Raw genomic sequence first — 14,855 nt, 5'->3', positions numbered from 1 at the left:
CAATAATTCTGACTTCATCAAATCTTTCTGTCTCCATCGTTGTTGTGATTCTTATTCTTCTTCAGGGCGCTCAATTGTTTGGTGCCTTTTTTTCCATTCATATTTATTATGATTATGATTATTTCTTGAAAGAATGAGGGTTTGTGTGACAATCATGTGGTTGTTCATACTACACATTTTATTTTATTCGTATTGTATATTATGATGATGATGATGCTTCTTCATCCTTTTTGTTTGTTTAAGCTAAAAGCTAATATTGTTTCGCAAGGATTTTTTCTTCTTTTTCTTTTCTATATCGTGTTGCTGACTAGGCGTTTACACTTGTTACGTGATAAGTGTAAATTTCATTCGCATGCAATTGCTTCTGATGTTGTTTTAAGGACTTTTAAATACCACATTATAGATAATCTTGTTTAATTACTTGAAAATTTTCTTAATTACTTCCTAAACATCGACTGCTTTAATTACTGATGAGACAATTCCAAGAAAAATGACTTACTTCTTTGTTCCTTAATGATTTTTTGCTTATTTTTTATGATTAAAGCAATTTGCATTAATTTATGTACACAAATGTAATTTTAATGCAGTTAAAAAACAATTCAGGGAATAGAAAATGTTCAAATTTAATTGCTACTTTAATTACTTCTATTTTAATTACAGTATTTCAATTGAAATTGCTTTTCATTACTTTCTTTGTTTACTGATGATTTAAAACTCTACAATTGTCTTGAAAACTCTTCAAATGTTTTTTGAATTTCAATTTTCCGTTTCATTCAAATATCAATTTTCCGTTATTTTCAGTTTTGCTGAAATTCAAGTGAATGAGCCTTGTTTCTAAGTGGATATACCCAAAATAAATTCAAACCTCAAAATGCTAAAGCTATTTCTTTTCATAGTGATCAAGTAGAAGACCGAAAACAAGGAAACAAATATCTTATTGTCTCTTTTTGAATATTTTTAGCTTTTTATATGTTCATGATTTTCCATCCTTTTTGTGTGTATGTGTGAAAGAACTATTTTATGAATCATAACTGATGATAAATTCCAATGTATTGCATGAAAAGAGCAAGTGTTGAAATGACAGAATACATAAAATACTATGACACTTCTTATTTCTCATTTTTTTCATGCTTTTTTCTTCTTTTATTGTCTTATAGTTTTCCACAAATTTCCATCCTTAAGTTTTATTCATGAAAATGTAATAATATTTTTTTATGTTATTCTTTTGTTGATGTCGAAAACACTTTCATTTATTTGATGTCTATCTATCTCTGTCGGTTTCTCTATAGCATTTTTCTTATGGCTCACGATATGATTTATAGTCGAAATAATGGCGATGATAATTTAAATTATTATTACACTTTTTTTTTTTTTCTTAACACAAATGAAAAGCTGTGTGATGTGTTTAATTTATGGGGTGCCGTATATGATTATTTGCGGGTATTTTACGTACGCAATTTATAAACCGAAGGATGGATGAAAAAGAGACACAAAAGTGAAAACTTTAAACGATCCCAAAATTTTTGGCAAAAGCATTTCATTTTTTTGAGATATTAGATGGCTTGCTTAGGGGGATGTTCGGCAGTTACGTCACTATAGACCGCACCGTCCAAAGCTTCAATTGTAACGCTTTGGAACAAAATCATGAACCAGAGTTTGTATTCGGCATGAAAATTGTACTCACCTTCGTACCCCTTAATCGTTTGTACCCCCTCCACCTTTGTACCCCTTAATCCTTCGTACCCCTTCATCCATGGTACCCCCCTCCCCTCCACTTCTAAGCGTATCGTAATTACTACCCCACCACATTCCTATATCCTAAGCATTACCTAACTTCCAAACATCCCCCCAACCACGATAAATGGTCAGAATTGCGTTAATAGTCGACCTATAAAAAAAGTTCATCCCTATAATGTTCTGGATAAAAACCCCAAAGAACCCTCATTTAATCGTTGTTATGTTTATCTTCTTTATATGTGTGTTTCATTCCACATTCATTTATAATTTATCGCGTATTGCTTTGTATTATACATAATATTAATTACACTTGTTAACTGTCAAGTGCCTTTTGTGCTGTAACGAAACAATTTCTATATTTTCTTCCCTACATTCCCGGGCAATAAAATATTTTTTTTTGTTTTGTGTGTGGTTTATGGTAATAAACGTTTATAGTTTAATGTAATATTTGTAATGGCTATGCTCCATCCATGTAGTAATCATGATGATGTTTATAGTAACATAATACACATTAACCTGAAAATTTTCGTCCGGTAATAAAACGAAAGGAAAAAGGAAAGGAAATCTTATCCTGAGTAATATTCCAGGGCAAACTTCCTTTCATGCCTTATTAAATAAGAAATGAGCTGGAAAATTAATCAATCAACCGACTACAAAATATGATCTTATAAAACGATAAAAATGTAATCGGAATTACAAAAATAAAGGGAATCGATTACAGGAAGGAACTTGAGTATTTTTAGTATTTTTTTTCGGTCATATGCTACCGTTGTGAACTACAGGCTGTTATATCATCAAAGAACTCTTACCGATTTGGATATAAATTGAAGTAAACAAGACTTTCTTTGAGGATATAATGAAAAAGCCGAGGCAACTTCATGTAAAATTCATGTCAATTGACATTGAGCTTTAATTGATGGCCTACTTTAGTAACTAGGACATTTAGGAGTTCGTTTTAAGGAAGTTAATAGTTAGTAATTAAGAATTTTATATGAATTGAAATTTATATTCTTGTTGTTTATTCTTCGGAGTTCAAATTTTGAACTTTGAAGTTTTGGATGAAAAAGGGGCTTTCAAGTTTGTGCAATCAATATTATTTGAATCAATATTATTCAAAAGACCGTTATGACAGTTTTTAATAAAATTTGTTAAATTTTAAGCATTAAACCTACTTTACTATTGTCCAACTTTACTGTACTTACCAAACTTTAGTCTATAATACACAAACATAACCAGTATATGCAATAGTAGCTCAGTATATCCCAAAGTAGCTGAAAAATAATAGTCCATGCTTTTCAATTTATGATAGCTAGACACTTTAATGTACTTGCTGAAAAATTCACTATGCAATAAAAAATGAAAATATAAAATTTGCACAGTAAAAAAAGTCCATCCACAAACCAAATTGCCAGATTCAGGATTTTTTGAGGTTGCAATAAACCCAGCTTGATGTTCAAATTGATGTCAAAAATTTTTAAGTACAAAAGCAATTAAAACTACAGGATTTAAGTAATAATGAAAAGAATTTTATTCTTTTTTTTTCGTTTTTTTTTTTTCAATATTTTTGTGTCATTTTTTTAAAAATACAAATTTTTTTTTTGTTTAAAGTTCTTAAAGGACCATAAATAAATTAATGCAATGTACTTATGTATATCAAACATACGATGAACATTAAGATGAAAAAACTTTTTTGTTTTGTTTATATGAAATAAGAAAATGTTGATTGATTATATAAAAAGGAGGTGTTTGTTGATTAATTCAGATTAATGAGCAAATAGATTTCAATTTGTTATGCTTACACACTACGACTTTATGTCGCACATTCGTTCCATGAACAATATGCCATTTTCTTTATTGTTGTCAGCAAATTTAATGTATGACGGTTGTGAGATTATATACAGGATACAAAAAATGTGAGCAATGTAATAAAGGAAAGTAGAGGATGTTGTGGGGTATGAGAATATATAAAAAAAAGATTGCGAAAAATTGTTATAAATGTAATAATGCATTTGAAAAATTAGCTTTTCTCACAATTGCTTTCGTACACATGTACTAATAATATAGCATTATATTGTATTAAATAAAAAAAAAAGTTCTTCACATTCCATGTTACACAATGACAAAGTACTAAACAATTTTCTATCCTTATTTTTTCATTCTCATTCTTCTTGTAAATACGGCAAACGAGAATCAGGGTAGATGTTGGTTGATGTTATTATTGAATTAGGACGCATTTTCTCACATGATATGAACTGATTTTTGAACTTGAAATTTAATTGATTTTCAAGATTTGAATTTTTATTTTTCAAAATGTGAAAATTCAAATTTTTAAAGTTCTAATTTTGAATTTAGGAAGTTCAAAATATGAACATTTGAATTTGTAAAGTTTAAAATATGAAAATTCGAATTTTAAAAGTTTGAAATTTTAATTTGAAAAGTTTTAAATTTCAATTTGAAAAGTTCAAAATTTAAAAGTTCAAATTTGCAAAGTTCAAATTTTTAAAAATTGAATTCGTAAAATTCAAGTTTGAATTTTTAAAGTTCAAAATTTGAAATTGCAAAGTTCAACGTTTTAAAATTTGAATTGTAAAGTTCAAAATTTGAATTGTAAAGTTCAAAATTTGAATTTTAAAAGTTCAACGATTGAATTTGTAAAGTTCAAATTTTGATTCTCAAGATTTGAATCTGTAAAGTTCAAAATTTGAACATTGTTCATCCAAAATTGCATTTTAGCAATCTAATCCTTAAACTTGATCATAGCAAACTCAAGAAATTATCAAATTGAAAATAAATCATCAAATCCCAAACTTTCAAAACTCAATAAATCAAATCCAAAGAACTACTGCAAGTAACCTTTTCAAATCCCGAAATCTTCCCGTAATCTTAAAAGTAATAAAAAGAATCACACAAAGTGAATGTCACTTCCTTCATCAAATATGCTCGAAAGAGCAGAGATAGAACATCGCAATTTACAGATGATATCAATTGCAGGTTCACGTTCTAAGATGAAAGTTTTATGGAAGTTTTTCAAGCAGTTATATAAACTGAATTTTTTAGATTCTTTTTTTTTTTTTTGTCCGGAACCTCTATCACCATCAAGATCTTACGAAAGAATTTCACTGAAACTTTTGCTTCCTCATCCTTTTTATAGTCTTGAACTTCTAAATAACATCATCGTAAAATATAATTTAAAAGGGAAGGAAAAAAACCGTTGTTCATTGCATGAATGGATGAAACATTGAATGAGAATTTTTCTTCCCTTCCTTTTAGTTCCTCTTACAGCAACCAAAAATGAAATACGAGAGCGCATTGTTGAAAAAGATTTTTCCTACACAAAAGCATGAAAAATCTCGAAAAATTAATTTTTTATGTCATTATTTTTCCGTCCAAAAAGCAAATTTTAGCTTCACTTTTTTTAAAGACCATGAAATTATTGGAAATTAAGTTAAACTCATAGGGTTGATTCTGTTAATATTTGCGAGTAAATACGAAATTGTTGGATGGAAGCTAATTTTTCTTTTTTGGGGTGAATCCGAACAAAAGCATCACCCGCCGTAGTTTTAATTTGATTTATTTCACATGAAAGAGGTAGAGTAAAACAATTAATTTTCAAAATATTGATTCAACTTTTTCTGATTCTGCCTGCCATCATTGTTAATTGATATTTAAAAGCAATTCTTTTGAAAAAATTATTATTTTGTCATTTGGAAAGAGTTTTTTTGGGGATGGATTCAATGTTTTCAAGTGGAAAATTTCCTTTGTTTGATGAAATTTAAAGTCTTTTGGGGGACTGAAAATTGAATGATAATCAGCCTTTTATGAATGGAATTTGAAAATTGAGGAATTTTTGGAAAATATGTAAATTAATGATGCTGAATTGAACTTTGATTTGCTGAAATATGATTATTTCTGCTTAGTTTTGTTGGAATGGATGATGTAGAAGATTAGCTCAAATGATTGGAGCTGGATTTTACTGAATTTTGCTTAATTCTGTTCAACAAATCTAAATTTAGCTTAGATTTGTTGTATTCAGCTCAATTTTGCTGAATTCAACAAAGTTTTGCTATAATCAGCCAAGTTTTCCTAATTTTTTGCTTTATTTTACATTTTCATTGCTGAATTAAGCAAATTTAAGCTGAATTCAGCCCAATTTAAGAACAAAAATCTTGAAAACTGTTAATTCAGCTCCTTAAACATTAAAATTCAACAAAATTCAATGCAATCAATTCCCATTCAACAAGAACATCCTCCAACACAATCCTCCCTGTCTCACTAATGTCATCATCTATTAAAATCAACTAAATTCATTCTCCTCAGCTACCCAAAAAAAACTACAAAGAAACTTTTGATTGCAGGAAAATTATTTAGTTAGTTCATGAGCTTGTGGAAAAATGTAACTTTTTTTTTTATATCCATTCCACCGTCATCCAGATGAGAAAATTCTAAATGATTTTTATCCAGCAGACGACGATTAAACAATGCTAGCTCATTTTAAAATTCAGAACTTGTTTTCATAATGTTTTAAAATAATATAAATTTTTTTGTTCCTTTAAATCGTGCCTTTTTGGGTGGAAAATAAATGCTTATGGTGCGAAATGACAAAATAAAAGGAACGGATTATTTGCCATTTGCCTGAATTTATAAAATTTTAATTTAATTTTTCTGTAATTTTCATTTCGTTTTTTTGTTAGTTAAAGAAGATTAAAAATTCATTCCCTAAAGTACATAAATATTAAATTGATCGAAACGAGAGTCTATAAAGCAAGGAAGGGAGAATAAGAAGATAATTTTAAGAAGCCCTATATAGATGAGTGTCGCATATAGATTTAATTAAATTCTTTTTTTTATTGAGCATAAATACATGTTGAGGGGGAGGAGATTAATGCGCGCGGCATAGCATGTACCCTTCAATGATATAAATTTTCATTTGATTGCCATTTAATTCACTCACAACAATAAAAATCAATTAATTTAGTAAAAAGAATTCAATTACCGTTCAATGGTTTAATAATTTAAATTTTTTATGGTCAATTATTCACATTCTATGGAAGTGGTGGGCAACCTATGGGCCGAGGCACACTACAAATGTGTCTTCTTCTTCTTGTGTCTTTCTGTCGACGACATCAATGTGTCGTGAAACAAAAAAGGTTCACTGCAACTGTTATATGTCAGTAGTAGACAACCTGTGCGCCTCGGTACACTAGTGGGTAGCCAATTTCTTTTAGAAATGCCACATATATAAATGCCTCACATGAGTGCTGTTTCTGTCAAGGTTTACCATCGTGACACAAAAAAATCACTGTATTGTGACAGTGACGAGCAACATGTGTGGTGCGACATACTAGTGTGTCTTCTTCTTTTGGAAATGACATGGCATGCGATGTGCTGTTTCTTTTCAGTTTCCATCAAGATGTGCCGTGACACAAAAAAGTTGTCCACCACTGTAATGTGACAGAGGCGAGCAACATGTGTGGCGCGACACACTAGTGAGTCTCCTTCTTTTGAAAATGCCATGAACCGCGTGTCGGGTGCTGTTTCTTTCAAGTTGTACCATTAAAGAGTGCCGTGACACAAAAAAAGTTGCCCACCACTGTACTACGTACTTTATATCTTATTGAATGTCCTCTATAAAGAGCATAAAGGGCAAAAATTTAGATAGAAAATCATTATTAAGTTCAAAATAGATGTAGAACTGAGAGAGACATCATTCAAATTTAAACTCTAGAATTTAATAAATATACATACATAACGGCTTGATTTTAATGATTAAAAATGATTCATTCGTTCCATTATGAATGGTAAGTAGTAATCCAAAGAAAAAATTTTAATTGGCCATTTTTTTCATCCATTTCATTCATAATCATCATTATCATCATCATTATTTAAATGTCTGGCAATATTTTTTTCATATTTCATTTCTAATTTATTCATAGGCTTCACACTTTAATGGTTTAATTTCTCGGGTTTTTTTCGCTTGTCAAACAGCAAGGCTTTGGTATGTTCTATGATTAATTTTAATTAAATCCAATTTTTTACAGTACCAAATGTGATTAATTGAGTGTAATTTGATGCTTTGAGGAGGTGAATTGCTGGATTTCATCATTTTGGCTTGTTCTCGTTCCAATTTTGAAGAAATTCAATTAAAATCTTGTTTAATTTAGTCTTAAATGCCATAAAATTAACTTTTATTTTGAATTTTTAAGTCTTTGTTTACAAACAATTCAAATGAGATTTTTTTTATAATTTTCGAATAAAGTAAGCTATACAATCGTCAAGATATTGATCTTTTGATAGTTCATAAGCCTAACTATGAGATAATAAAAATCCAGGTCTGACAATTTACACGAAAACAACAAAATTTCATAATTTCAATTTCCAAAACACAAAATTCATTAATTTCAATTAGATTTGAGTTTAATCTTCTAGAATACCAAAGCCTTGCCCATTAAATTTAAGTAAATTAGTATAAATTCTATAAATTCATGGTAAATTCATAAACCTACTTATTTATAAAATATATTTAAAATTCCATAATTAAAAATTCTAATGTTCCCAAACATAAAATAAAAAAAATAAAAACATGGACTAAAATCGAACAGATAAAAAAAATAAAAAATTGGTTAATCACAGCATATTCTAAACAATTAAAAATTGTAGTCGATTAATTCTTTCATAGAACATTTTTGAGTGTCAAGGATCCACGAGCTACACAAAATAGGCAAAGTAATTCATCCAGAATAGAACTCGAAGTTAACTCGAATTTTGTATTTAAAAGTCGACTCGACTCCATAAAAAATTTGAGTTGACTTCAATTTCTGATCCAGATAAAGCTTCCAGACGAATTTAAATAATAACTGTCGATTGAGACTTTGTATTGATCCGAATACAATGATTCAACTAAGAGCAACAAGTTCTCAAACCAATTACTTCAGTCAAATCAATTTGTAGCTATCTTCATCGACAATACCCTTAGCTCAAAAGCATAACTCCCCATGGGAATACAAATCGTGTCAAAGAACTCACTTGTGACACAGCAATCAATTTGAATTTACATTCTATGTCGAAAGACCGAGTGGCAAAAGGCATGGATAGGAATCTATTCAAAATTCTGATGAATTCCGTACTCTGTAAGTCTTCCAAGAAGCTGATTATTCTGAATGACACAAGGCTCCGTTTTGCAACCGTTTGGAACTCGGATGAAGGAATGGAGTTCAGAGCTTAAGAAGATTATAAATGGATTTCATCCTTCCATTCTCCTGTCTATTAGAACAAAATTCTTAAATTTGCTACAGTTCCTAGAAATCCCTTCAACCAGGACGAGATATTTTCGTAACTTTGGTCTAATTTTGTTGCCGGTCACCTGAGTTGTCTATTACCCAAAGGGGCGCTCTGTCTACATCCCTGACGCATAAATCTCGAATACAGATAATGACTTCGTGATACAGAAAGAACACTTCGGTCCCAAAATGTGATCTTTTTGCTTGTTAAGGGTAACTATTCCAATGCCTACATTGTGTGTTTCGCTCGGGAAAGTGTCAAAATGTTCCGAATGAATTAAAACAAAATTAATTATCTTATTCTTTTTTTTGAAAATTGAAATTAATTGATTAGCCATGGGTACAATTGTGGCTTATAATGTTATCAATTCTATTAAAAAAATCGCAATAAATAGTACCAAAAAGAAGTTATTCTATATGTCTATAATATAATATATGTTAATTTACGTTCTTAAAATTGATTGCATGTCTGTTTGATGTCTTGATTTATCCTCCTTTAAGTTTTGTTTATTTAATAATATGTGAATGATGGATATAAGGAGTTAGAAAAATCTATCTATTTCTATTTTCTTGTATATATATGAGGAGATGTATATCGTTTTCGTATAATTTATATAAATATTTAATAATATACCGTAATAAAAAAAAATCCTGGGGATTTTCCATCTTTTTCCTTACTCACTTTAAATGCTTTCTTTCTCTTTTTTGGTTCCATAAAAAGTTGCGCTACAAAATACAATTTTCCTCTTCATCTTATTAAATTTTCCTTCTTTTTCCTTCATATTTTTCATGCGTAAGTTGTGTGTACAATGAAGACAAAATACTGGTTTTTATTCTATTAAATTTTATGTTTTTTTATACTTTTCTCCTTACTAAAAAATTTTGGCAGTTCTTTATGTTTCTATTCTCGTTTTTCTTAACGCTATTCTCATTGTCTTGTGGGTTCTTTCTATTCTATATCTATATGTATCTAATAAATAAAATATAGAATCGATAAAGTATGTCGGGGGGATGGAGACAAAACATACAAAATAAATAAAAAAAGGTTCCCCAATATTTACTGTGGATGTTCTCTAATCATCGCAAGAATGTGTGGTCAAATTATGTTGCTTTTAATGTTTCTCCGACAAAAAAAGGGATACTTCTATGGAATAGTTAGGAGTACGTAAGTAAATAAGCAACAAAAAGTGCTATTAAGTATCGTTAATTGGATGGTTGATGCGCATTTGTGCTTAATTTATCATTAATAGTGGATTTGCAAATTTAACGAATTTATGGAATTCAAATTTTGAAGTTCAAAGTTAAACTGAAATGAAATGAATTCCAGATAAAGTTTAAAATTGAACTGAACTCAGAATTCACTGACTGAGAATTTACCGGATTTTAAGAATTTGAATTTTCAAGGTTCAAAATTGAACTGAACTAGAAGTAAAAAGTTACTGATTGAAAATTTAACGAATCTAAGTTCAAAATTGAACTGAACTGAAATGAACTCAAAAGTTTCTGATCGAAAATTTATCGAATTTTCAGAATTTAAACGGTCAAAGTTCAAAGTTGAGATTTTAGGAACTCAAATCGTCATAGTTCAAAATTGAACTGAACTCAAATTAACTCAAAACTTACTGAACAGTTTACTTTCTTAAAAATTAAAAAAAAATCCGTCTAAATTCTTGTTAAATTCCCAGCAATTAAAGACAAATTGAGCATTAAGGAACACATTTAACCCCACAAAACTTGTTTGCAAATAAAATAGAGAACGATGAAGATCCGATAAGGATGGTTAGAAAGTTTTTCTCTTTTTTTTTTTATAAAAATCCACAATAAACATTCTTTACAGCTAAGTAATTTGCAATTTTGTGGATACATCTTCTTTGTTTTGGTAAAAATTCCTTCACAACAAGGAACAAAAAAAATTACATGTACAAAAAAAAAGTTTACTTCTTCCTCAAACGATAGCTATAAAAATTCCAGTTTCTATATTTATTCTTCCTGATTGTAGATAGATTAGGCATTTTAATGCATATTTAATTACTGTTTGGGCCACGCGATTTTGGCATCGAAACGCTTATAAGCAAGCATGCAATGTTGGCCAGCTGATGCCAATCGAATCTCTTGAGGGCAGTCATTATCCATCAATAATGTTTCTAAATTGAGAATAGATAGGGGAAGATAAAAAAGAGAAAAGCAGGAAAAAAACATGATTAGAACAAAGAAATAGACACAAAAAAAGAATGTTTCGTATTAGAAATGAATAAATCATTAGAAAAGCATTAATAATCCACGCTAGAGTAAAGGTATTCATACAGCACATGAGGAAAATTTCTTAATTAAATATTTACCTTCTCCATCTATCAACTTAAATAGGCCATAATCCATTGGATTCGTTATTTGACTCTTGTGTGCAATTATTCGACAGACATCACGTGTTGTTGTATGTGGACGAACAGGAATCGTTTTCGTTTGAATAGATCCATTGTATTCATCTGGTATAATGATTCGAAGTACTGAGCATTCAAGCGGAATATTTGACTGTTGGATGAAAAAAAGTCACAATTTTCAATTTTTCGGTCAACCACAAAAAAGCAAGAGTAAGGAATAAGGATATTGGATGAGCAACAGTAATTCATTCATTCGACAATAATTGCGTTAGCTGTTAAAACACTTCCGAAAAAGCTTCATTGACTGAACATTCATGATTTTAAAGCTTCAATGAATTTACGAAAGAAGCGACCTTTAGCGTATGAGGTGGGCTGCTTGCTTGCGTCATATTTTTATTGAAAATTTTGGGCTTAGTTCTTAAGTGACTTGGTAGCTTACTAGAATTTGTTTTTGAAAAATAACGTTCGATAATTTTTCAAAAAATAAACGGCCACAAAAAATTTGAAAATTCACTTTCAAATTTTGGAAAAATAACGGACTTCAAAAATTTGAAAATTCACTTTCACATTTTGGAAGAATAACGGACTTCAAAAATTTGAAATATAGCAGTCTTAAAAATTTGAAAATTAACGGTTTTGAAAAATTTGAAAAGCATAGAACTTAAGAATTTGAAAATTACCGATTTGAAAAATATGAAAATTAACGATCTTAAAAAATTTGAAAAAAACCTTCGAAAAGTTGAAAATTAAGATCACAAGAAATTCGAAAATTGATTTTTTGAAAAATAACGGTTAATAATTATTTGAAAATTAACTTAACCAAACACATTATTGATGAACATCCCAAAAACATTAAGCAAGCATTGAATGTTGTCAAAATGCCAATTAAAAGTACAACCACGAAAGCATGAAAAGAAAAGTCAAGGCAAGAAACGAAAGACAGACTGAAGATGAATCATAATTCCTTCTGGCAGTCGAAATGGGGAGCTAGTCTAGGATGAAAACATTTTCAAAGAACATTATTCATTTTTCCTTGAAAAAAGGATGATATTATAAATGATATTCAGCGAGAATTTTCATCTCTCTTCCATTTAAGTGACATTCTGTTGAATCTTAAAGTTGGGAAGCTTTATAAAATTTAATTTAAATTTGATATTCTCATGAATGAAAACTGAACGGAAGTGAGGGAGGAAGAATATTTCATTACATTCACGGTAACTCTATTATATTTCTTTAGAGAATACTTGAATTGTAGCATTAAAAATAATATCTTCAAAGTTTGTTAGTAAGAAAGCATGTTAGTGAAAATAATAATAAGTAAGAGCAGCAGTAGTCATAATGTTTCATGCAAAAAAAGAAAACAATATAATATTATGGTAATTTATTAGCATATTCAAGAATAAAGTGATGTCAATAATAGAAAGAAAAATTAGAATGGAAAGAGCAAAATTAATCTCATTTGTTAGCATAAGATATGCGGGGGTCCATGATTTGAATAATATTGAATAGTGTTGTAACGGAAATATTTGAATTTTGTTTGATTGAACTTATAGTAACGGAATATTTTTAACTTAATTGTAACTGAAAAATTTGAACTTAATTGTAACTGAAATATTTGAATTTAATTGTAACGAAAAATTTTGAACTTAATTGCAACTGAAATATTTGAATTTTATTGTATTGAACTTAACGGAAAATTTTGAACTTAATTGTTACGGAAATATTTGAATTTAATTGTAACGGAAAATTTTGAACTTAATTTTAACAAAAATATTTGAATTTATTTGTAACGAAAAATTTTGAACTTAATTGTAACGGAAATATTTGAATTTAAATGCAACGGAAATATTTGAACTTGATTTTAACCGAAATATTTGAATTTAATTGTAACGGAAAATGTTGAACTTGATTGAACCTAAATATTTGAATTTAAATGTAACGGAAATTTATCAATATTCTTTTCAAGCTGTATTATTCAAATCGTAGACTCCCCAGTAATAAAATAAATATTCAAACTTAATAACATAGAATAAATCATAAAAAGTAATAAATTATAATCAAAATAAGAAAGAAAAGAAAAATGATGATAATGATAAGAAGCAAAGAAGATGGATAGAAAACAAAGAATATTCTTAAATCGAGTCATAACCCTGATAACCAGAGTCAAAGCTATTATCATTTTCTCTTACAGAAACAGATCCACCATCTGCATTCTCTTGATCTATCCTTGATTTAATATCCTTTATGATGAGTGCAGCACTACACAATGAAGTCACATAATATCCAGATTGTCCGGACAAAAGTGTTGGATGCATCAATCCCCACATATATTCGGCCTCAATTTCCGCAAAATGAAAGCCACTTCTGCACATGACATACACAAATAGCGGCAAAAAGTCATCACAAAGTAAATGTTTTCCATCCGTAAGATTCGTTTCCATATCAATTGTATTATCAAGGATGACGGTAACAGCACTCAAAAGTATATCCAATTTTTCCAATGGCAATTCAGTTTCTTGTAGCTTAGCGAACAGCAATGATACACGATTTATAACATTCTGTGGTGGTGGCTTGATGCTTTTCTAAATAATGAGAAAAAAAGGAAAGAAACGTTTATAAATAATTACTCATTTGCTAAATGACAAGCAGGACACATATTTTACTGATAGGCGTGCATGACGAAACCAAAGAAGAGAATTTTTTTCTTCTCTTCTTAGTATGAGACACAGAAAGTGAAAAAAATGGTAGTAGAGATGGCAGTTACTGATGTAATATGAAGAATCAGGCGCATTTTCCCGCGGAGATTAAGGAATAGATTTATGAAGAAAAGATGAATTCAGGATCAAAATCACGTCTAAGATCAAAACATAAAGATCCAGGATAGTTAAAGGTAAATCCTGAATGATAATATTAAGATCCAGTAAGGTTTAAATAACATTTTGTATCTTAAAAACAAGATCCAGTAGGAATCAAATTATGTGTTGGACAGTAATAGAAAGATCCAGTAAGAGAATCTAAATCAAGTCTGGATCTAAATGCAAAGATTCCAATTCATCTGCAAACCATTGAAAATAACGATTTTTCTTGATTTAAATTTATAACGACTATTTGAAATTCAAAATCAATGACTTATACAACGTCAATGATGTTTCCACTTGAAAAAGTAAATTTACTTTAATTAACTAATGACAGTATATATCCAACATTCAAAATCTTTAGGTTACTATACAAAATAGCAGCCATAAAATGCAATATCCTGCAAATCTCTACATGCTTCATCCTTAGAGTTTTAGAGTTTTAAAGGCAGGTAGCCAAAAATAACCTTCAATAACATCATGTCCATAGAAAATTGCACTTAAAAAAATGTTTGTTGTGTGGCACGTTCGGTCGACATAAAGCACATAATAGCATTTAATGAAAATCATTCTCCTATTTTTTTTTTGCCGCTTCCTTCTTCGTTTGG

The 14,855-nt window shown here is 29.3% G+C and overlaps 1 protein-coding gene across 5 annotated transcripts in view; it reads right to left on the bottom strand.

Moving 5' to 3' along the window:
- Window positions 1-4,428: 4,428 nt before the first annotated feature.
- Window positions 4,429-14,855, bottom strand: part of spri (Src homology 2 domain-containing protein sprint) — a 34,942-nt gene continuing 24,515 nt past the window's right edge. For all 5 annotated transcript variants that reach the window (XM_070642422.1, XM_070642423.1, XM_070642426.1 and 2 more), the window contains 3 exons: window positions 13,582-13,974; window positions 11,354-11,543; window positions 4,429-11,158 (listed from right to left, as the gene is read on the bottom strand). In XM_070642422.1, the coding sequence (XP_070498523.1) occupies window positions 11,043-11,158; window positions 11,354-11,543; window positions 13,582-13,974 (699 nt within the window). In that variant the 3' untranslated portion in view covers window positions 4,429-11,042. The remainder of the gene's footprint in view (window positions 11,159-11,353; window positions 11,544-13,581; window positions 13,975-14,855) is intronic.

Source organism: Chironomus tepperi, unplaced genomic scaffold, assembly GCF_022539635.2.
Source record: "Chironomus tepperi strain 1889 unplaced genomic scaffold, CSIRO-AGI_Ctep_v1 contig_298, whole genome shotgun sequence".
In the NCBI taxonomy this organism is placed as follows: domain Eukaryota; kingdom Metazoa; phylum Arthropoda; class Insecta; order Diptera; family Chironomidae; genus Chironomus; species Chironomus tepperi.
Note: the sequence above shows the minus strand (reverse complement) of the source record. Positions and strands in the feature narration are given on the sequence as shown.